The 18,432-nt window shown below is 36.5% G+C and overlaps 1 protein-coding gene across 1 annotated transcript in view; it reads left to right on the forward strand.

Moving 5' to 3' along the window:
* The first annotated feature begins 6,265 nt into the window (after window positions 1–6,265).
* Window positions 6,266–18,432, forward strand: part of CFAP70 (cilia and flagella associated protein 70) — a 125,096-nt gene continuing 112,929 nt past the window's right edge. Inside the window, exons 1-3 of the mRNA XM_032843088.1 lie at window positions 6,266–6,332; window positions 7,918–8,020; window positions 8,988–9,174. Of these exons, the coding sequence (XP_032698979.1) occupies window positions 7,958–8,020; window positions 8,988–9,174 (250 nt within the window). The 5' untranslated portion in view covers window positions 6,266–6,332; window positions 7,918–7,957. The remainder of the gene's footprint in view (window positions 6,333–7,917; window positions 8,021–8,987; window positions 9,175–18,432) is intronic.

The following is an 18,432-nucleotide window of genomic DNA, read 5'->3' on the forward strand; positions in this document are numbered from 1 at the left end:
CTCTGCCTTCCAAAGCACATGTAGGTCCATTGGACAACTATAGTTGGTAGTATGTCAAAACTGTATTACTTTTTTAAAGATTCAGCTCTTTGGACCTAGAAGAGTAATTTGCATCTTATTTTACATAAATTGGTATTCTATATTTATAAGCATTAAAGTTTTCACGTAGGAAAAGGATGAGTATTGCCTGTAGCAACTTTTTAAAAAGGGATTATATGTTTATATGTGTAAAATATATAGCCTACCTTTATGTCTACTAAAACTCCCTGAATATCTTCATTGTTCCGTGGTTTTGAAAAAAAAAAAATTATGAAAGACTTTAAAAATTAGTAACAATTTAGTCATGATTCAAGAAAGTGAAGCTTGACAAATAGGAGGTGCTCAATTAGTGAATGAAGCTTATAGTATCTCTGGGAAAATTGGATCCTAGCTCCTTGGAGTAGTTCAGGAGCTCACTCAGTGGTGTAGCAGGATGATTACAAAACCCATTGGTTTATCCCCACTACTATGCAATTACTTATTGAGTATACTGAACATTATAATAGGTAGTCAGGAGAAATACCAAGAAAGAAGATTTGTAATATACTGGGGATTCTAAACAAAAATTAAGATAGAAAAAACCCTGTAAATGTTAGGTAAGTTCTGTTGAGGATGAGAACCCTATTAGTTCTATGTGTGAAGCTCCCCAGCACAAAGCAGAAATTTAATACAGAATTGGTGAGTGTACTAAGAATTGAGAAGAACAGTAAATATCAATTGTAGTTCAATGAATATTGTTTTTGTGTAAATACCAAGGGGCATATAAGGTGGTATAAGATACAGCCTTATTCTAAGGGAGATAGACCTCTCTCTGTACAGCTGTGGTGAAGGCAAGATACCCGGGTAGAAGGACAATGAGTTAAGATGGATGTTAATTACTTTGAAATAGTTTCATTGAAAAAGTTCAGTTTTGATGTAGATCTTGAAAAAGTAACAGTGATGGAATTTGGTAAATACGAGAAGGAGTGTAAGGTATTAAGGAAAGAAAAGATAGGAGCAATATATTTTTAAACTTTCTGAAAATTGAGATATAATTCATATATCATTCACCATTTTAAAGTGTACACTTCAGTGGTTTTTAGCATATTCACAAATTTGTGCAGTCATCACCATAATCAATTTTGAACATTTTCATCATCCAAAAAGAAACTTTAGACCTACCAGTAGTCACTCCTCATCCTTCTCCTCCTGTCCAGCCCCTGGCAATCACCAGTTCACTTTGTTTCTGTGGATTTGCCTATTTTGGGCTTTTCATATGAATGGAATCATTCAGTATGTGGCCCTTTGTGTCTGGGTTCTTTCAGTTAGCATACTGTTTGTAAGGTTCATCTGCTTGTAGTGTGGGTAAATACTAGAGATACTAGTAGAATACTAAAGAACTAGAACACATTCTGTTTCATGGCTGAATAATCCACGGTAAGGACTTTTTTTTTGGGGGGGGGGGTCCATGCATCAATTGATGGACATTTGGGTTGTTTCCACCTTTTGAGTCTTATGAATAATGCAGTTGTGAACATTTATGTACAAGTTTTTGTGTGGACATGTGTTTTCAGTTCTCTTGGCTTTAGAACTAGGAGTGGAAATAGAACTAGTACCTTTATGTTTAACTTTTTGGAGATCTGCCAAAATGTTTTCCAAGACAGCTGCACCGTTTTACAGTCCTACCAGCAGTGAACCCACCTTCCAGTTTCTCTTCATCCTAACCCAACACTATCATTATCTGTCTCTTTAATTATAGCCATCCTAGTGGATGTGAAGTGACCTCCCCTTGTGGCATTGATGTGCATTTCCCTAATGACTATTTTCTTGTGCTTATTGGACATTTGGATTATCATCTTTGGAAAAATGTCTTCTAATACTTTGTCCATTTTTTTTAATACTTGTCCATTTTAAAATTGGATTGTCTCCTTATTGTTGAGTTGTAAGGGTTATTTATATATTCTGTAGGGTAGACACTTACATGATTTTGTACTGTTTATGAAATGGTCAGTTGAGGTGCAGCCACTAGAGGAGACAGAGGAGAGGCTTAGGAAAACTATTATATTCAAACATCCTGGAGACAAGAGGCACTGCCACACACAGGGCCATAGGCGAAAGACACCAGGGTGGTCAGGAGGCCGAGGGGAATGCTTAGGCCATGACCTTTATTGGGGTTTCTGGAAAGGCATAGCAGGACAGGGTAAACAGTTAAGTATTGGCTAGTTTGAGTAATTTTGTAGCATTTGGGCTACATGAGTGGTCTTTTAATGTCCTCATACCTGGCCATGGGATAATGAAGGCAGAGGAAAATTGCCTCCTGGGGTGAGGGCCTGATTTAGAAGGTATGGCTCTGGATTGGTTAGTTTGCATATCAAAGCCATGCTCCTTGCTGGAACTTTTGCCAGCTCAATGAATGGGTTTACCAGGGAGGAGGTAGTCTCTTCGTCAGAAGTTTTTTTAAGATAGAAAAACATAGTACACCAAAAATTATATATCCACTCAATATAGATTTACAAATATTTTTCTCCTGTGCTGTGGATAGCCTTTTTACTTTTTCTTTTTTTAACTTTTTTTTTTTTAAAGTAATCTCTACACCCAACATGGGGTTCAAACTCACAACCCCAAGATCAAGAGTTGCATCCTCTACCAACTGAGCCAGCTAGGTCCCCCTTTTTTACGTTTTTGATGGTGTCCTTTGATGCACAAAAGTTTGAAATTTTGATGAAGTCCAGTTTTTTCTTCTTTGGTCACTTGTGCTTTCATTGTCCTGTCCAAGAAACCATTGTCTAATGAAAGGGTAACATGATTTACTCATATTGTTGTCTTCTAATATTTTTATGGTTTTAGCTCTTATATTTAGGTCTTTGACATTTTTAGTTCATTTTTATATATGGTGAGATAGATGTCCAACTTCTTTCTTTTGGATTTGGATATATGGTTATCCATCATTTGTTGAAAAGACTATTCTCTCCCACGTTGAGTGGTCCAAGCACTCTTGCCAGAAATCACTGACCATAAACACAAAGTTTTATTTCTGAGTTCTCAATTCCATTCCATTTGTCTATACATTTATCCTTATGCCTTGATTAAGCGGTACTTAATTACTTGATAAAGTAGCTTTGTAGTAAGTTAGAAATTGGGAAGTGTGAGTCCTCCAACTATGTTCTTTTTCAATATTGTTTGCCATTCTGGCTCTCTTGAATTTCCATATGAATTTTAGAATCAGCTTTGTCAATTTCTGCAAAAAAATCCATCTGGGATGCTGATTGCTTTGACTGTAAATCAATTTGAGGGTGAGCAATACATTTGATTGTATTATTGGATGCTATCAGAAATAAATTGACTGGAAATAACATATTAGCTATTTAGAAATGAGTCTCTTGGAGTAATGAGAAAAGAGTTATTGGGATATAAGTCATTTAGTGGAGGTCTTTGAAACCCAAACTAAAGAGTTAAATATTACAGCTTTTTTGGCCTCCAAACTTGTTTGTATATGTAGATTATTAAATTCTGATTCTCAGTACTATTGTATTTTCTGTAGCACTAAGAGCGTCTTTTCCATGTTTCCTTAGGAAGTTGAGATTTTAAACCAGTCAAAAAAAAAAACATTTGAATGCCTTTCCTTGTAAGGACTAAGGAAATTCAGAGTGGTCACTGTTAAGCATTCCAGGAGAATAAAAGAACTAGAACACAAGGGTTTGCCCTCAGGCGCTCTACACTATCATTATTTATTGACAGTGATTAATTATGTTTAAGGAGGTGACACCTATACTTACCTTTCATGCCTAGGTATCATGAGTGATCCAGTTCCCTAGTGAAGACTCAATAAGCCTCACTTATTACATAAAGTATTTCATGCACAGGGTAGGATGGCTAGCTCAGTGCAAATTCATTCATAGCCCTCACCTGGGAAGAAATCCAGAGAGAAATGCCTTACTTAATAGTTCCATAGGTCTAATTTTTTTTATTATAACACCACAACCTTTAAGAGATCTTTTCTTAATTTTTATAATTTTAATGTTTATAGCAGAAATAAAATTTATTTTTAAAATTTGGCTCTGGTAATTTTATATCCTCAGATGTTTCCATGGAGAGTGGTATGTGTCTGTGTGTATTGAAATAATTGTAAGTGTACAGAAAAGTTGCCAAAACAGTGCAAATAATTTCAATGTCACTTTCACTTAGGTTCTCCTATAGTTAACATTTTATTGCTTAATTGCTCCCTGTGTGTGTATGCACGCGTGCATGCATATATTCTTTATTATTAGTCTTTTTCTAGACATTTTGAGGGTCGACAGAGGAAGCTACAGATGTGATGTTCCATGATTCCTAAACACTCTTGCGTATTTTCTGCTGAACAGGGACAGTCTCCTACATAAAAGCAAACCTTCCATATCAGAAAATCAATTTTGGTACACTAACATTAAATCCACTGAGGCAGATCTAATTTTGCTCACTGTCCCAATAGTGTCTCTCTTCTTTTCTGGACCAAAATACTATCCAGGAATATATTTTACCTTTAGCTGTCAGGTATCTTCATGTCCTTCATGTCCAATAGTCCTTTAATTTGAACAGTTACCCATCTTTTATGTCTTTGACAGTTTTAAAGAGTACGGCACATACTTTGAATAGGGTGGCCTACAGCCTAGTCCCTCTGATGGTAGGAATACCACAAAATGATGCTTTATTTTTCCCAGTGAGTCTCAACAGAAGGCATGCAATGTAGACTCCTCCCAACCCTGGTGGTTAACCTTAATTACATGGTCTTGTTGGTTTCTTCATTTCACCATTTCTTCTTTGTAACTGATTAGTATTCCAAAATCATGCCAATACCCTCTTCTCATCAAACCGCCTCCCACCAACTTTAGCATCCACTGGAGACTCCTACCTGAATCATCCACTTCTATAGTGGGTATCAAATGGTAATTCTCTATTCCCATTATTTCCTCTGCCTTATTGGATTGGAATTCTGTTAGTTTTCCTTTCTCCCCATTTGTTTATATCAATGTGAACTTGTAGATTCCTATTTTACTCAATGGATTGTAATCCATTATCAGTTTATTTTGATGCCCAAATTGTCTCTGATTTGGCCAGTGGGAACCTCTTTAAGCTGGCTCTTAACATTGCAACATTTGCAGATATGTATATTGCTAAAGTTCATCCATGTAGTAGCTGTAGTTAATTCATTTAGACTGCTATGTAATATGCTACTTGTGACTATATATCAGCTTATTCACTTTTCCATTGAGGGGCACTTGGATTGTTTCCATGTTTTTGCTACTGTATTTTACTGTTCCAGAACTCTACTGTTGAGTTTGAAATGTATTAAAATTTGGGATTAATATCATATACTTCAAGTCTGTTTATTGTATGTTGTGTAAGTATTGAGCACTAGAAGTAGGACTGTTTTGCAACCTCACCAACAGTATATCAGACGCTCACTTTTAAATTTTTAAATTTTTTTTTCTTCCAAGTTTTTATTTAAATTCCAGTTAACAGTGTAATGTTAGTGTCAGGTGTAGGATTAGTGATTAATCACTTGCATAGAACATGCAGTGCTCAATCTAAAATGTGTACTTCTTAATACCCATCACCATAACCTACCTCTCCTCCACCTCCCCGCCCCACTCCCATCCAGCAACCTTCAGTGTGTTCTTCTACAGTTAAGAGTCTGTTTTATGGTTTGCTTTTGTTTAATCCCCTATGTTCATCTTTTACGTTTCTTAAATTCCATATATGACTGAAATCATAGGGTATTTATCTTTGACTTATTTCATTTAGCATAGAGGATCACTGAAAATACTGTTAACCTGCCTTTTTCATGGAAAGATTTAAATGACCGGTTTTCAAAACCGGTTTTCAAAAATCCCTATTTACGTAGGGATACTGAAAGAAAAGGGTCAAGAAAATAAAATCGAAAGTTGGAAAACTTTAGGCTTATGCCAAGGCAAAGTTGTACCTGTGGACGAAATGACTCAGGCAGGGAGGCTGCCACTCCAGCGCTCCGTTTCCAGAGCGCAGGCGCAGAAACCTCCCAACAGCCGTTGCCCTCCCCGAAAACTTTATCGCGAGTCTTGGGATAAACTTGTGGTTATTGCCGGAACTAAATTCTCGCGAGAGGTAATTAGTTGCCATAGTTGCGCATAACACTTTTGCGGCGGCCTCAGGTCAGAGAGCTGTATCACTCCCCAGAAAGCCCTCTGCTTCCGGCCTCTCTACGGTGGTCCTGCGACCACACCCGGTTCCCTCAGTCTCTTCTCTTCAGCTGCAGCCGGTTGGAAACGCAAGGCCGCCTCCGAACACAGGGCACTCTGGTACGGACCTAAACGCCCCCGACCTGGCTAGGCGCGGAAGCTCCTGCCAACCTCTCAGGCCGCCTAATTGAAGCCGGGCTTAAACCCCCTTTCCGCTTTGCCCCAGATACTACGCAGTAGGTCCACACTGCACCTCTGTCCCCAGATGACACGCTGTCCATCCTGTCCTTCATCAAACCTATATCTGATGTGACTGTTCTCTTGCATTTTCTTTTTTAAAATTTTGTTTTTAATCTATGCACTCAACGTGGGTCTCGAACTCACAACCCGGAAAGCAACAGTCTGATGCTCCACCAGCTGAACCAGCTAGGTGCCCCTCCCTTGCATTTTTTTAGGAGTAACGTGGCAAGAAATGAATGCCTCTTGGGGGCAACAAGAGCCGCCGCCCCTCCCCCACCCCGAGCCTGACTGCCCTGACCGTTAGTAACCAGCCAGATTTCTTGCATTCATTACACAGTAAATATGCTGCTAAGACAAGGGTTAGTGCCGGGCACTCAGGGACTGTAAATGTGAGTGAGAGATTACTTGTCCTGGAGAAATTGTGCATTCAGGAAAAGCAGTGCTCATTAATAACGCCATATGTGCCCTACATCATAGGTTAAGCAGTTTTACTATTTTAGTGGATATTCACACTAAATGTGAAACATGAGAAGTTTATATTATCTTTATTACAGAAGGTCAAACTGAGGCTCATAGAAATTAGACTTTTGTCCAGGGTCAGGCTAGTGATGGTCCAATTCATGTGGTAGTATTGAAAAGGAAAGGAGAGTAATGTAAAAGATCATTTCTAATGTGAATTTGATAAAAAAAATAATTGTCTGGGTCACTGAGGCCCAGAATGAGCCTGGAGACAGGGTGTTGTACAGTGATCTGAGATATTTGGATATAAGAGGGAGTACCTGAGAAGAGGCAGAATAAAGCCTGGGGACAGCCAAGTATTGCCTTCTTTTTTATACCACCAGTCCTAGATAGATGTAACATAGTGTGTTCTCAGTAAACGTTTGAATTGCCTTAAGTTCCATTTTGAATTGAGGCAGAAAATCTTTCTTAAATATATCCAATTTATTGTTGAAATTGTGTCATTAGTGTTGTAAAATAATTAGACAATATCTCTGACTAAAGATATATGTCAGAACTTTTGCTGGTGGACTAACCATTATTCTTTGTGGTTGTTTCTTTCCTGTTATATTTTTGTAAAAGTGAGAGATTAACCTTTGAGGGGAATGCTTTGTACATTAAAAAAAGAAGTCTATCAAAGAATACCATGAAAGATGGAGGCTGGGGTTGGGAAGTAAGGGAGATGGCATTCCTACCCTCTTTTTCTTGGAATGATTTGTGCTTGACGGATTAATTATACATGTAAAGATCATGTTAGCACTAACTGATGGAATCCTTCTTGTGACCAGCTCTGTAAAGCACTATTTAGCAGCAAAGTTTGGAAAGGGTACAAAAAAAAGTGCTGGACGATGCTGGACTAGCTATGGCATTTTCCTAGGTTCTCCCCTAGTATTGGTTATGTATTGTAATGTGGGTACTTCTGCAGCTATGGTACTTGAGGGGACGGCTTGATTCATTATGTTTACAGAGACCAAAGAAGACCAGAGGGACTTTTCCCAAGTGCCACTATGGAACAGTTGTCATCAACAGACAGACCTGTGCAGATCACTGTGACAGATGGATATGACTTGGTAAAGTTATTTTTGGAAATTAGAGAAGTTCTTACTTTATTCATTCTTCTTGAAAGTATATTTGCCTTTGAGTTCAGGTTTCTCTGTCAAACATCTGTCTGCAGGTTACCTGAAGATGTATTGGAAGGACCAGCAGGAAGAATGCTTTTGCACCCTCCTTTAACACCAGACCTGCTGGTCTTAACATTGCAATGGCATTTCTTTCTCAGTTTTTCCTTTTTGTTAGACTATATAATCAGCAGGTCACATCACTGTGTGTGTAAAATACCTGGGAATTTGAGTACCACATTTAATGGGTGAAACAAGAAGTGATTTTTGTTTTTTAGACAGCAGGTCTTTTCTTCTGAAAAAGATCTGAATTCTTCCAGAGTGTCTCTTGTGATTAATTTCACTTGGTTAATTTAAATAATAAAACTACAATATAATGTAGCTTAAAAATTACAAGAATAATGAAATGGCAAAGTATTCATTCACTATTATGAAGTAAAATAGCTCATTCCAAAACAGAATGTAATGAATGATCTCTACTTTGTTTTAAAAGGTTATTTGAGAGATGTATCTATAAGTGTGTGTGTGTGTATGTATTTTTACACACACATATATTCATAGGAAAGACTAGAAAATATATTCTAAAATGTTACTGGTGCTTGCATGTTAGAGTGAGATTATAGGTAATTTGTTTTCCTGTGTGCTTTTCTCACTATTTACAATGTTTCACAATATACTTTTATAATCATATAAACATAAAAGTTATTTTTAAAAACTTCCAACATAATAGCATTTAAATAGAATGTTACAGTTAGCTACAACTAGTTTTGTTTAATGACTTTCTACCTACCCCTTTTTTATTTGTGATATAGCTTGTTAGGAAAACATGGAAAATGCTATTTAGTTCAAATCAAAATGATTTGCCAGATGTGTAGGAAAATTCTCTGAGTATAATTGTAAAGTCTCTTTCTGTCAACAGAAAGGTTTTAAAGGAGATACTCCAGTTACTTTTATTCGTGCAGAATTCAATCAAGTGGTTTTGGGAGACTCTGCAAAAGTTACGGTTTCTCCAGAAGGAACTGCAAAATACAACTTCACGAGCAGTTTTGAATACAGTCCTGAAGGAGGAATTACTTTAGATGACCTTGCCCACAAACCTGTGTTCTGTAAGTCCTTGTGGTACTAAAAGTATTAATTATGTTGAGTATGTTATAAGGAGATTCTGAGATATTTAGTAGCTGTTTGGGGGGACAATGAACACAGCTTACCTTTTTCACCTAGGAATAACATGGTATAGTTTGAGTCCTACCTGCTTTTAGCATCAGTCTTCATGGCCTGCTAATTTTAATCAGTTTGTATCAAAGCCCTTTTGACATTTGACTGAAGTTTGCAGCCCTTATCTCCTAAACTGGCTTGGGAGCTTTTCCTAAATATTCCTATATTTAGGGTTGCCAGATTTAGGGAAAAAAATTAAGACACATATATATTAAAAAATTATTCATTGGTTATCTGAAATTCAGATTTAACTGGGCATCTTGTATTTTGCTTGGCAACCCTATCTGTAATTCTGTATACAGTACTTATGTACACTTTTTTTGAAATTCAGGTCTATATTTTATTTCAGAATTTCTAGTGTCTAGAAATATCTGGGACATAAAAGGTCTCAAAAAGTGTTTGCTCAATGAATAAATGAACTTTTACAGTTTCTAAGAACACAGTATTATCTCTGACATACTTTTTTCTTACACCTATATACTAGTCTAAGGCTTTTGTTTTAATCTATACTCTTAATTTTTGTTTTGTTATTTTTTTAGTGGCATATCTCCTGTGGCACCTGCCAAAAACCAGATTCCAAGATCCCAGACCCAGAGAAGTGGGTCCTGGGAGTCATACAGAGTTCTAGAGCATTGCATTCTAAACTTTTTTTTTTTTCCATGAAAGTCACCTGAGGCTCTAGGAGAAAATAGTCCTCAGAGCGCTACCCTAGACTACTAAATTCATGATTGCCAGGGAAGGATCCTGGAGGGAAGCTGCATGTAGGAACAAGTCTCTGGTGACTCCTGGGAAGCACTACTCCAGAAAAGTGATTTCTACCTCTGGCCTACCTGGTAATCAGTCACCCATGGAGGCATCCATCTGATCCACACTATCTGGTCACTCTCTTCTACTTCTTTCATCTTTGCTTTGTGCCTTTCTGTCACTCCCAACCCCAAATAAGGGGAGTCAATGTCCTAATTGCCTTCTTCCCTGGCATGTTAGTTGGGAAAGGCAGAAGAGGAGCATAGTTTTAAACGTGTCATTGAACCCATGAGAAAGAGAGGGCCAGCCCTTTGTTCCAGAAGCAAATCAGAAACTGAAACCCGGAACTCTTGAACAGTTGGTATTGGTGTGTGGTGGTGTAGGGGGAAAGGGCAGTACTCCAGAATCTAAGGGCTTAGGTTTTAGACAAGCTAAGGGGTTTGTTTTAGGCTTTAGACAAGCTAAAGGGCTAGGTTTTAGACAATCTAGGGGCTTAGGTCTTAGACAAACAGAGAACTTGGGCTGCTATAGATGGTAGTTGAGACGGAGACCAATCCCTTTACCACAAGCCAAGACTCTCAAAAAGAATGGACTAGAAAAAAAAAAAAAAAAATCCATGCCCCGTCATATGTATCTAGCCATTGAATAGATGAAAAAAGTCTTTCCTAATAAGTAATAATCATAGGGTTATGCCAACCATTAAATAACATATATTTTCTTAATACACACAAGGAACATTTATACAATAGAAACTGACCAAATACTAGACAATAAAAGAAGTCCTGCCATATAACAAAGAAGCAACGGCATACAGACTTAGTTTTCTGATCAAAATACAAGTCAACAAAATTAGAAATCTGTAACAAAAACATAAAAAAAAGAATCCATTTGGAAATTTTAAGGCACACTTATGTCGATTCATGGGACAAAGAAGAAATCATAAGAAAAACTATAAAGCATTTAGAATCAAACAATAGTAAAACACCAAATATCAAACTTGTGGGAAAAAGCTAAAGTAATACTTAGAAATACATTTATGTTCTCAAGTACAGTCATTAGCAATCAAAAAGGATTTAAAATAAAACCTCTGGGGGGTGCCTGGGTTGCTCAGTCCATTAAGGATCCAACCCTTGATCTCAGCTTAGGTCTTGATCTGAGGGCCATGAGTTCAAGCCCCATGTCTGGCTCTATGCTGGGTGTGGAGCCTACTTTAAAAAAATTCATAAAGTAGAATCTCTGGATATATATACGTTCCCCTATTCCTTTCACTAAGTACAACTGCAAACCTCAGACTTTTTATGTAAAACAAACATGAGGAACTCTGAAAGGTGGAGAGAAGAAGGAGACATGAGACATGAGGAATGACGTATGGTGAGCTGCCTGGGTTTTCTTTTTGCCTTGTATATCCCCGACTTGATGCTGAAGAAACCAGCAACCTGGAAACATGAATAAATACAGACAAAAAAAAAAAAAAAAAAAAAAAAAAAAAAGAAAAGAAAGAAAAAAAGAGACCTCTGCTCTAACCAAAGACCAGAAAATAGGCAGCCTGGCAAGACAAGAAACTCAGTAACTACTCTGCACCAGTCAGACACCACAAACAAAAAAAATGTGGCCCCACTCACAATCAAGCTGAATGGAGGACTTAGACTTGTATTCTTGCAAAGCTGAAATTAGGTGCCCCAGCTGGGTGGTGGTCAAGAATACCAAATGGAAGCCAGGGTTTCTGTGCTGTCTGGTCATGAGCCCTCTCTCTTACCATCAGGTTTTAATGGAGACCACATAGGGAGCCTGGATTTCTGCCCCAATCTGGCATAACAAGATGCCATCTACTGTCCACTAGAGTGGTATCAGAGGAAGCCTAAAGTAGGGTTGAGACTTACCATCACTTAGTGGTATTGGGTCTACACCCACTGTGGTATCACTGGAAAAGAAGTGAGGAACCAGACTCTCACTCCTTGTCATCAGTAATGAGGAACTGTCTCCCCCCTAGGTATCAATAGAGGCTAAGTGGAGTTAATAGTGGGGGACAATAGGGAAATCCCCCTCTCCTTCCTCTGTTGGAACAGTGTTAAAAAAAAATCCAGCTAAAACAGATGGTTTAAGGTCCAGAGTTTCATAACATACAAAAAGTCCAAGATTACATGAAAATCACTCATCATATCAAGAACCTGAAGATCTCAAACTGAATTTTATTTTCTTTGACTATATTAGCATTTTATTTAAAAAAATTTTTTATTAAGTTAGCCAACATATAGTACACCATTAATTTTTTATGTAGTGTTCAATGATTCATTGCAAACTGAATTTTAAAAGACAAATCAGTAGATGCTAACACTAAGATAACATATGAGAATTCTTAGACAAAGATTTTTAAAAGATTTTTAAAATAATGGATCAGTGAGCAATTGAAGACATGCAAAATAGACTCAGCAGAGAAATTGAAGGTCTTAGAAACAGAAGATAATGGAAATTTTAGATCAGAAAAATACAATAACTCTTATAAAAAGCTCAGCAAATGGTCTCAACAGCAGAATGGAGGAGACAGGAAAGAATCAGTGAATTGGAAGATAGAACAACAGAAATACCCAATCTGAATAATATAAAAGAAATAGACTAAGAAAAGAAAAAAATGTGAATAAAGTCTCAGAAGCCTGTGGTACTATGACAAAAGATGTGTTGGTGTCATCAGAGTCTCAGGAGAAGAAGGGAGGAGCTGAAAAAATATTCAAAGAAGTGAAAGCCTAAAAACTTACCAAATTTGGCAAGAGACATATACCTACAGATTCAAGAAGCTGATCAAACTCCCAGTAGGATAAACCCAAAGAAATCCATATTAAGAAACATCATAATTAAACTTCTAAAAACTAAAGACAGAACAAAATCTGAAAGCAAAGGAAAACAATTAGAATGTTATCAGTTTGTCATCAGAAACCATGGAGGTCCAAAGGGAATGGCATAGTATTTTCAAAGTGATAAAAAGAACTGTCACCCAGAATCCAATACCTGGAGAAAAGATGTGAATGGGAAATTAAGACATTCTCATATTAAAGAAAACAAAGTCATTAGCAGACCTACCCTGAAAGAATAACTGAAGGAATTTCTCTAAACAGAAGAGAAATAATAAAGAACCTAGTAACACCAGGAGGGAAGAAAGAGTGTGGTAAATATAAATTTGGGTGAATAAAGGAAGCTTTCCTTCCCTTTGAGTTTTCTAAATTGTGTTTGATGCTTGAAACAAGGTATAACTCTGATGCAGTTCTACAAGAATATTGAAAAAACATTTTAGGCAGTTATAAACAGTAAAGGTAAAGGGACATAAAGGGAGGTAAAGTTTCGGTACTTCACTCCAACTACTGAAATGATGACACCTGTAATAGGCTGTAATAAGTAATGTATATAAAATGGAGTACCTAGAGCAATAACTAAAAAAAGTATACAAATAGATACTCTTAAAAGTATTATAGATATATTAAAATGAAATTCTAAAGAATGTTCATGCAGTCCACAGGAAAGCAGAAAACAAATGAAAAAGAGAGGACAAACAACCCCAGCAGACTTAAACCCTAACGTATTAACAATTACATTAAATATAACAAGAGACAAGAGATTGCAGAATAGTTAAAAAAAAACCAACACAACCTAACTATATGCTGTTTACAAGAAGCTCGAAATATATCTCTGTAGTCAGCTGTGTAAAAGAATAGAGAGATAGAGAAAGATATATGTGCACACATTCATCAAAAAAGTGGAAGTGACTATTAGCATCAGATAAAATAGATTAGACAAAGGAAATAACCAGAGACAGAGAAGTTCATTATGTAATGATAAAAGAGACAACCCATCAAGAAGACATAGTAATACTAAATATATACATGCACCAAACAACAGCTGCAAAATATGTGAAGCAAAACTGATTAACTGAAAGGGTGAATAGACAAATCCACAATTATAGTTGGGGACATAAACACCCCTCTCTGAATTTGTGGAATAACTAGTTAGAAAATCAACAGGGATATAGGAAAACTCAACAATACCCATCAGCCTACAATATCTAATAAATATTTATTGAACACCCAACAGTAGCAGAATATGCATTCTTTTCAAAAGGCCACAGACCACATATCAAAACCTTATTCTGGGTTATAAACAACCTCAACACATTTGAATGAATTAAAATAATGTGTTCTCTGACAACAGTATCAAGCTAGAAATCAGTAATAAAAAACAGGAAACTCTCTAAACACCTGAAAACAAAAAGACACACTAAAGTAATCCATGGGTCAAAGAGGAAGTCTCAAGGGAAGTAAAAAAAAAAAAAAAAAAAGCAGTGAACTGAATGAAAAAAATACAAGGTAACAAAATTTGTGGGACATAGCTAAAGAACTGCTGAGAAAATTAGAATACTAAATGCATACATTAAAAAAGAGGAAAAGCCTCAAATCAATAACCTGTCATCTCAAGAATTTAGAAAAAGAAGAACAAAATCAAACAGAAGGAAGAACATAATAAAGATAAAAGCAGAAAGCAATAAAATGAAAAACAATAGGGAAAGAGCAATGAAACAAGTAACATACTGGTTATTTGAAAACACCAAAATTGACAAAACTTCAGGAACAGTGGCCAAAAGCAGGGAGTGGGGGGAGAGAAATGGCACCACAAATTATCTATTAGAAGTGAAATAGGATAACATCACAGATGGTAGACATTAAAAGAATAATAAAGAGAAGAACAACTCTATATACATAAATTTCTTAAGAAAATGAACCAGTATTTTGAAAAGCACAAATCACAACTCATCCTGTATAAATAAATAAAGTTGCCCTGTAACTGTCAAGGAAATTGAATTCATAATTTGAAATTTCTGGAACCAGAAACTCTTACTGAATAATTCTACCAAAAGTTAAAAATAATAACTAACACTAATTGTACACAATCTTCCAACAAATAGAAGAGAAGGAAACAATTCATTTTATGATGCTAGTGTTACACTGATACCAAAACAAGACAAAGACAGTACGCAAATGGAAAAATGGAGGCCAGTATCTGTCATGAATATAGACACAAAATTCTAACAAATACTAGCAAGTAGAATTCAATAAATAAAAAGAATCATACAACATTATGAAGTGGGATTGATTTCAGGGATCCTTGGTTGGCTCAGTATTTGAAAATAAATCAATGTGTTCTACTATATTCATAGTCTAAAGAAGAAAAAGCATATGGTCATATTGGTCAAAACAACAAGTGACAAAATTTAATACCAATTCATGATAGAAACTCTCAAAAAAATACAAATAGAGGGAACTTCGTCAACCTGACAAAGGCTAACATTATACTTAATGGTGAAAGATGGCATGCTTTCCCCCTTAGATTGAGAACAAAAATCAAGATTTGCTCTCACACTCTTAAAAACATAGAGCTGGAAGTACTAGACAGTGCAATAAAGTAAGAAAAAAAAATAAGACATCTACATTTGAAAGGAAGAAATTAATCTGCCCATATTTGCAGATAACACGGTTCTCTATGTAGAAAATATCAAGAAATGTGCAAAACTTCCAGAAAGAAAAAGATCATAGGATGCAAGGTAAATGCACAAAAGCAATTATATTTCCATATACTAAGGATAAATACATGGACACTAATACTCAAAATACATCATTTACTGTTGCTTTTTAAAATGAAATAGTGTAGGGGTGCCTGGGTGGCTCAGTGGGTTAAAGCCTCTGTCTTTGGCTCAGGTCAAGATCCCAGGGTCCTGGAATCGAGCCCCACATCAGGCTCTCTGTTCATCGGGGAGCCTGCTTCCTCCTCTCTCTCTCTCTGCCTGCCTCTCTGTCTACTTGTGATCTCTGTCTGTCAAATAAATAAATAAATAAAATCTTAAAAACAAAAAAACAAAAACAAAAAAAACCCAAAAACTGAAATAGTGTAAACTTAACAAAACATATATAGCATTTAGGTGCTGGAAACTATACACTGAAATGAATATACATTGAATGAAATTTTAAAAAATCCTTATAAATGGAGGGACACACTGTACTCATGGACTGGAAGACTCAACATAGTTAAGATGTCAGTTTTCTCCAGACTGATATAAAGGTTAAATGTAATTCTTATCAAAATCCCTGAAAGATTTTTTTCTCTAGATATGGACAAGACTATTTTAAAATATATATAGAAAAGCAAAGAAACTAAAAAAACAATTTTGGAAAAGAATAAAATAGGAAGAATCACTATATTTGATTTCATGATTTATTATGTAACTACATTAATTAAAATTATGTGCTGTTGGTGGAGGGATAGACACATAGATCAATGGAAAAAATAGAAATAGATCCATCTGAATATGCCTAATGATTTTCTTAAGATTTTATTTTTAAGTAATCTTTACACCCAATGTGGGGCTTATACCACTCTGAGATCAAGGATCACACACATTACCAGTTGAGCCAACCAGCACCCTTGCCCAATGATTTTTGATCAAAATGCAAAATCAATTAATTGGAGGAGAGGTAGTCTTTTCAACAAATGATGTTAGAGCAATTGAACACCTGTGCGCAAAAAAATGAACCTCGACTTTAGTCTTGTACTTATGCAAAAATTAACTCAAAGTGGATCACATTTAAATGTGAAATGTAAAGCCACAAAACATGAAGGGAAAAAATGAGATAAACTTCAGGATCTAAGGTCACGCAAAGAGTTCTTAACACCAAAAGCATGAGCTATAAAAAAAAAAAAAGCTGATGAATTGACTTCATAAAAATTAAAAACTCTTGCTCTGTGAAATACTCTGTTGAGAGGATGAAAAGCTACAGAGTGAGAGAAACTATTTGCAAATCACAATCTGACAAAGCAATAGTATCTAAAATATATAAAGAATTCAAGATTCAACAGTAAAAAATACTCCAGACAAACCAATTAGAAAATAGACAAAAGACACAAAGAGAGAGTTTACCAAAGAGGATATACAGATGGCACATAAACATATGAAAAAGTGTTCAATATCATTAGCCATTAGGGAAATGCAAATCAAGACCACAATGTGATAGCACTATACACATATCAGAATGGTTAAAATTAAAAATAGGGGCGCCTGGGTGGCTCAGTGGGTTAAAGCCTCTGCCTTCAGCTCAGGTCATGGTCCCAGGGGTCCTGGGATCGAGCCCCGCATTGGGCTTTCTGCTCAGCAGGGAGCCTGCTTCCTCCTCTCTCTCTGCCTACTCGTGATGTCTGCCTGTCAAATAAATAAAATCTTTTTTTAAAAAATTGAAAATAGGCACGCCTAGGTGGCTCAGTTGGTTGGATGACTGCCTTCGGCTCAGGTCATGATCCCGGAGTCCCCGGATCAAGTCCCGCATCAGACTCCCAGCTCCACGGGGAGTCTGCTTCTACCTCTGACCTTCTCCTCGCTCATGCTCTCTCTCACTGTCTCTCTCTCAAATAAATAAATAAAATCTTAAAAAAAAATTAAAAATAGTGAAAACATCAAATTCCAACAAGGTTTCAAAGAACCTGGATCACTGATACCTTCCTGCTGGAAATGTCAAATGTAAGAATTTCTGGTGGGAATGTTAAGTGTCAGTCTAGAAAGCAGTATGCAATTTCTTTAAAAACAAAACATGTGGGGCGTCTGGGTGGCTCAGTGGGTTAAAGCCTCTGCCTTCGGCTCAGGTCATGATCCCAGGGTCCTGGGATCGAGCCCCGCATCGGGCTCTCTGCTCAGCGGGAAGCCTGCTTCTCCCTCTCTCTCTCTCTGCCTGCCTCTCTGCCTACTTGTGATCTCTGTCTGTCAAATAAATAAATAAAATCTTAAAAAAAAAAAAAAAACATGTAAACCACCATATATAATCCAGCAATTGTACTCCTGGGCTTTTATCCCAGAAAATGAAGACTTATTTTCACACAAAAACCAGTGTATAGTTTATAGGAGCTTGATAGTCAAAAACTGGAAACAACCGAGATGTCCCTCCATGGGTTAAGCAAACATACAGCCATGCTATGAAATGCTGCTCATCAACAAAAATGAACAAATTACCGGGACACAAACCAATCTCACTGGATCTCCAGAGAAATATGCTGAGTGAGAAAGCCAATCTTAAAAGGACCTACTGTAAAATTACATTTATATAACATTGTTGAAATGACAAAGCATAGAAATGGGGAACAAATTAGTAGTTGCCTGGTTTTAAGAAGGAGGATAGTGGGGGTGACTTTAGAAAGGTAACATGGATTAAAAGGGTAACTAGAATCCTTGTGGTGATGAAATGATCTGTGTCTTGACAGTATCAATGTCAATGTCCTGGTTGTGATATTTTACTTGAGTTATGCAGGATGTTACCATTGGGAAAGACGTGTACAAGATAGCTTTCTGTATTATTTCTCACAATTATATGTGAATCTCAAAT

This window comes from Lontra canadensis, unplaced genomic scaffold, assembly GCF_010015895.1.
Source record: "Lontra canadensis isolate GAN:19392208 unplaced genomic scaffold, GSC_riverotter_1.0 scaffold3, whole genome shotgun sequence".
Taxonomy (NCBI): domain Eukaryota; kingdom Metazoa; phylum Chordata; class Mammalia; order Carnivora; family Mustelidae; genus Lontra; species Lontra canadensis.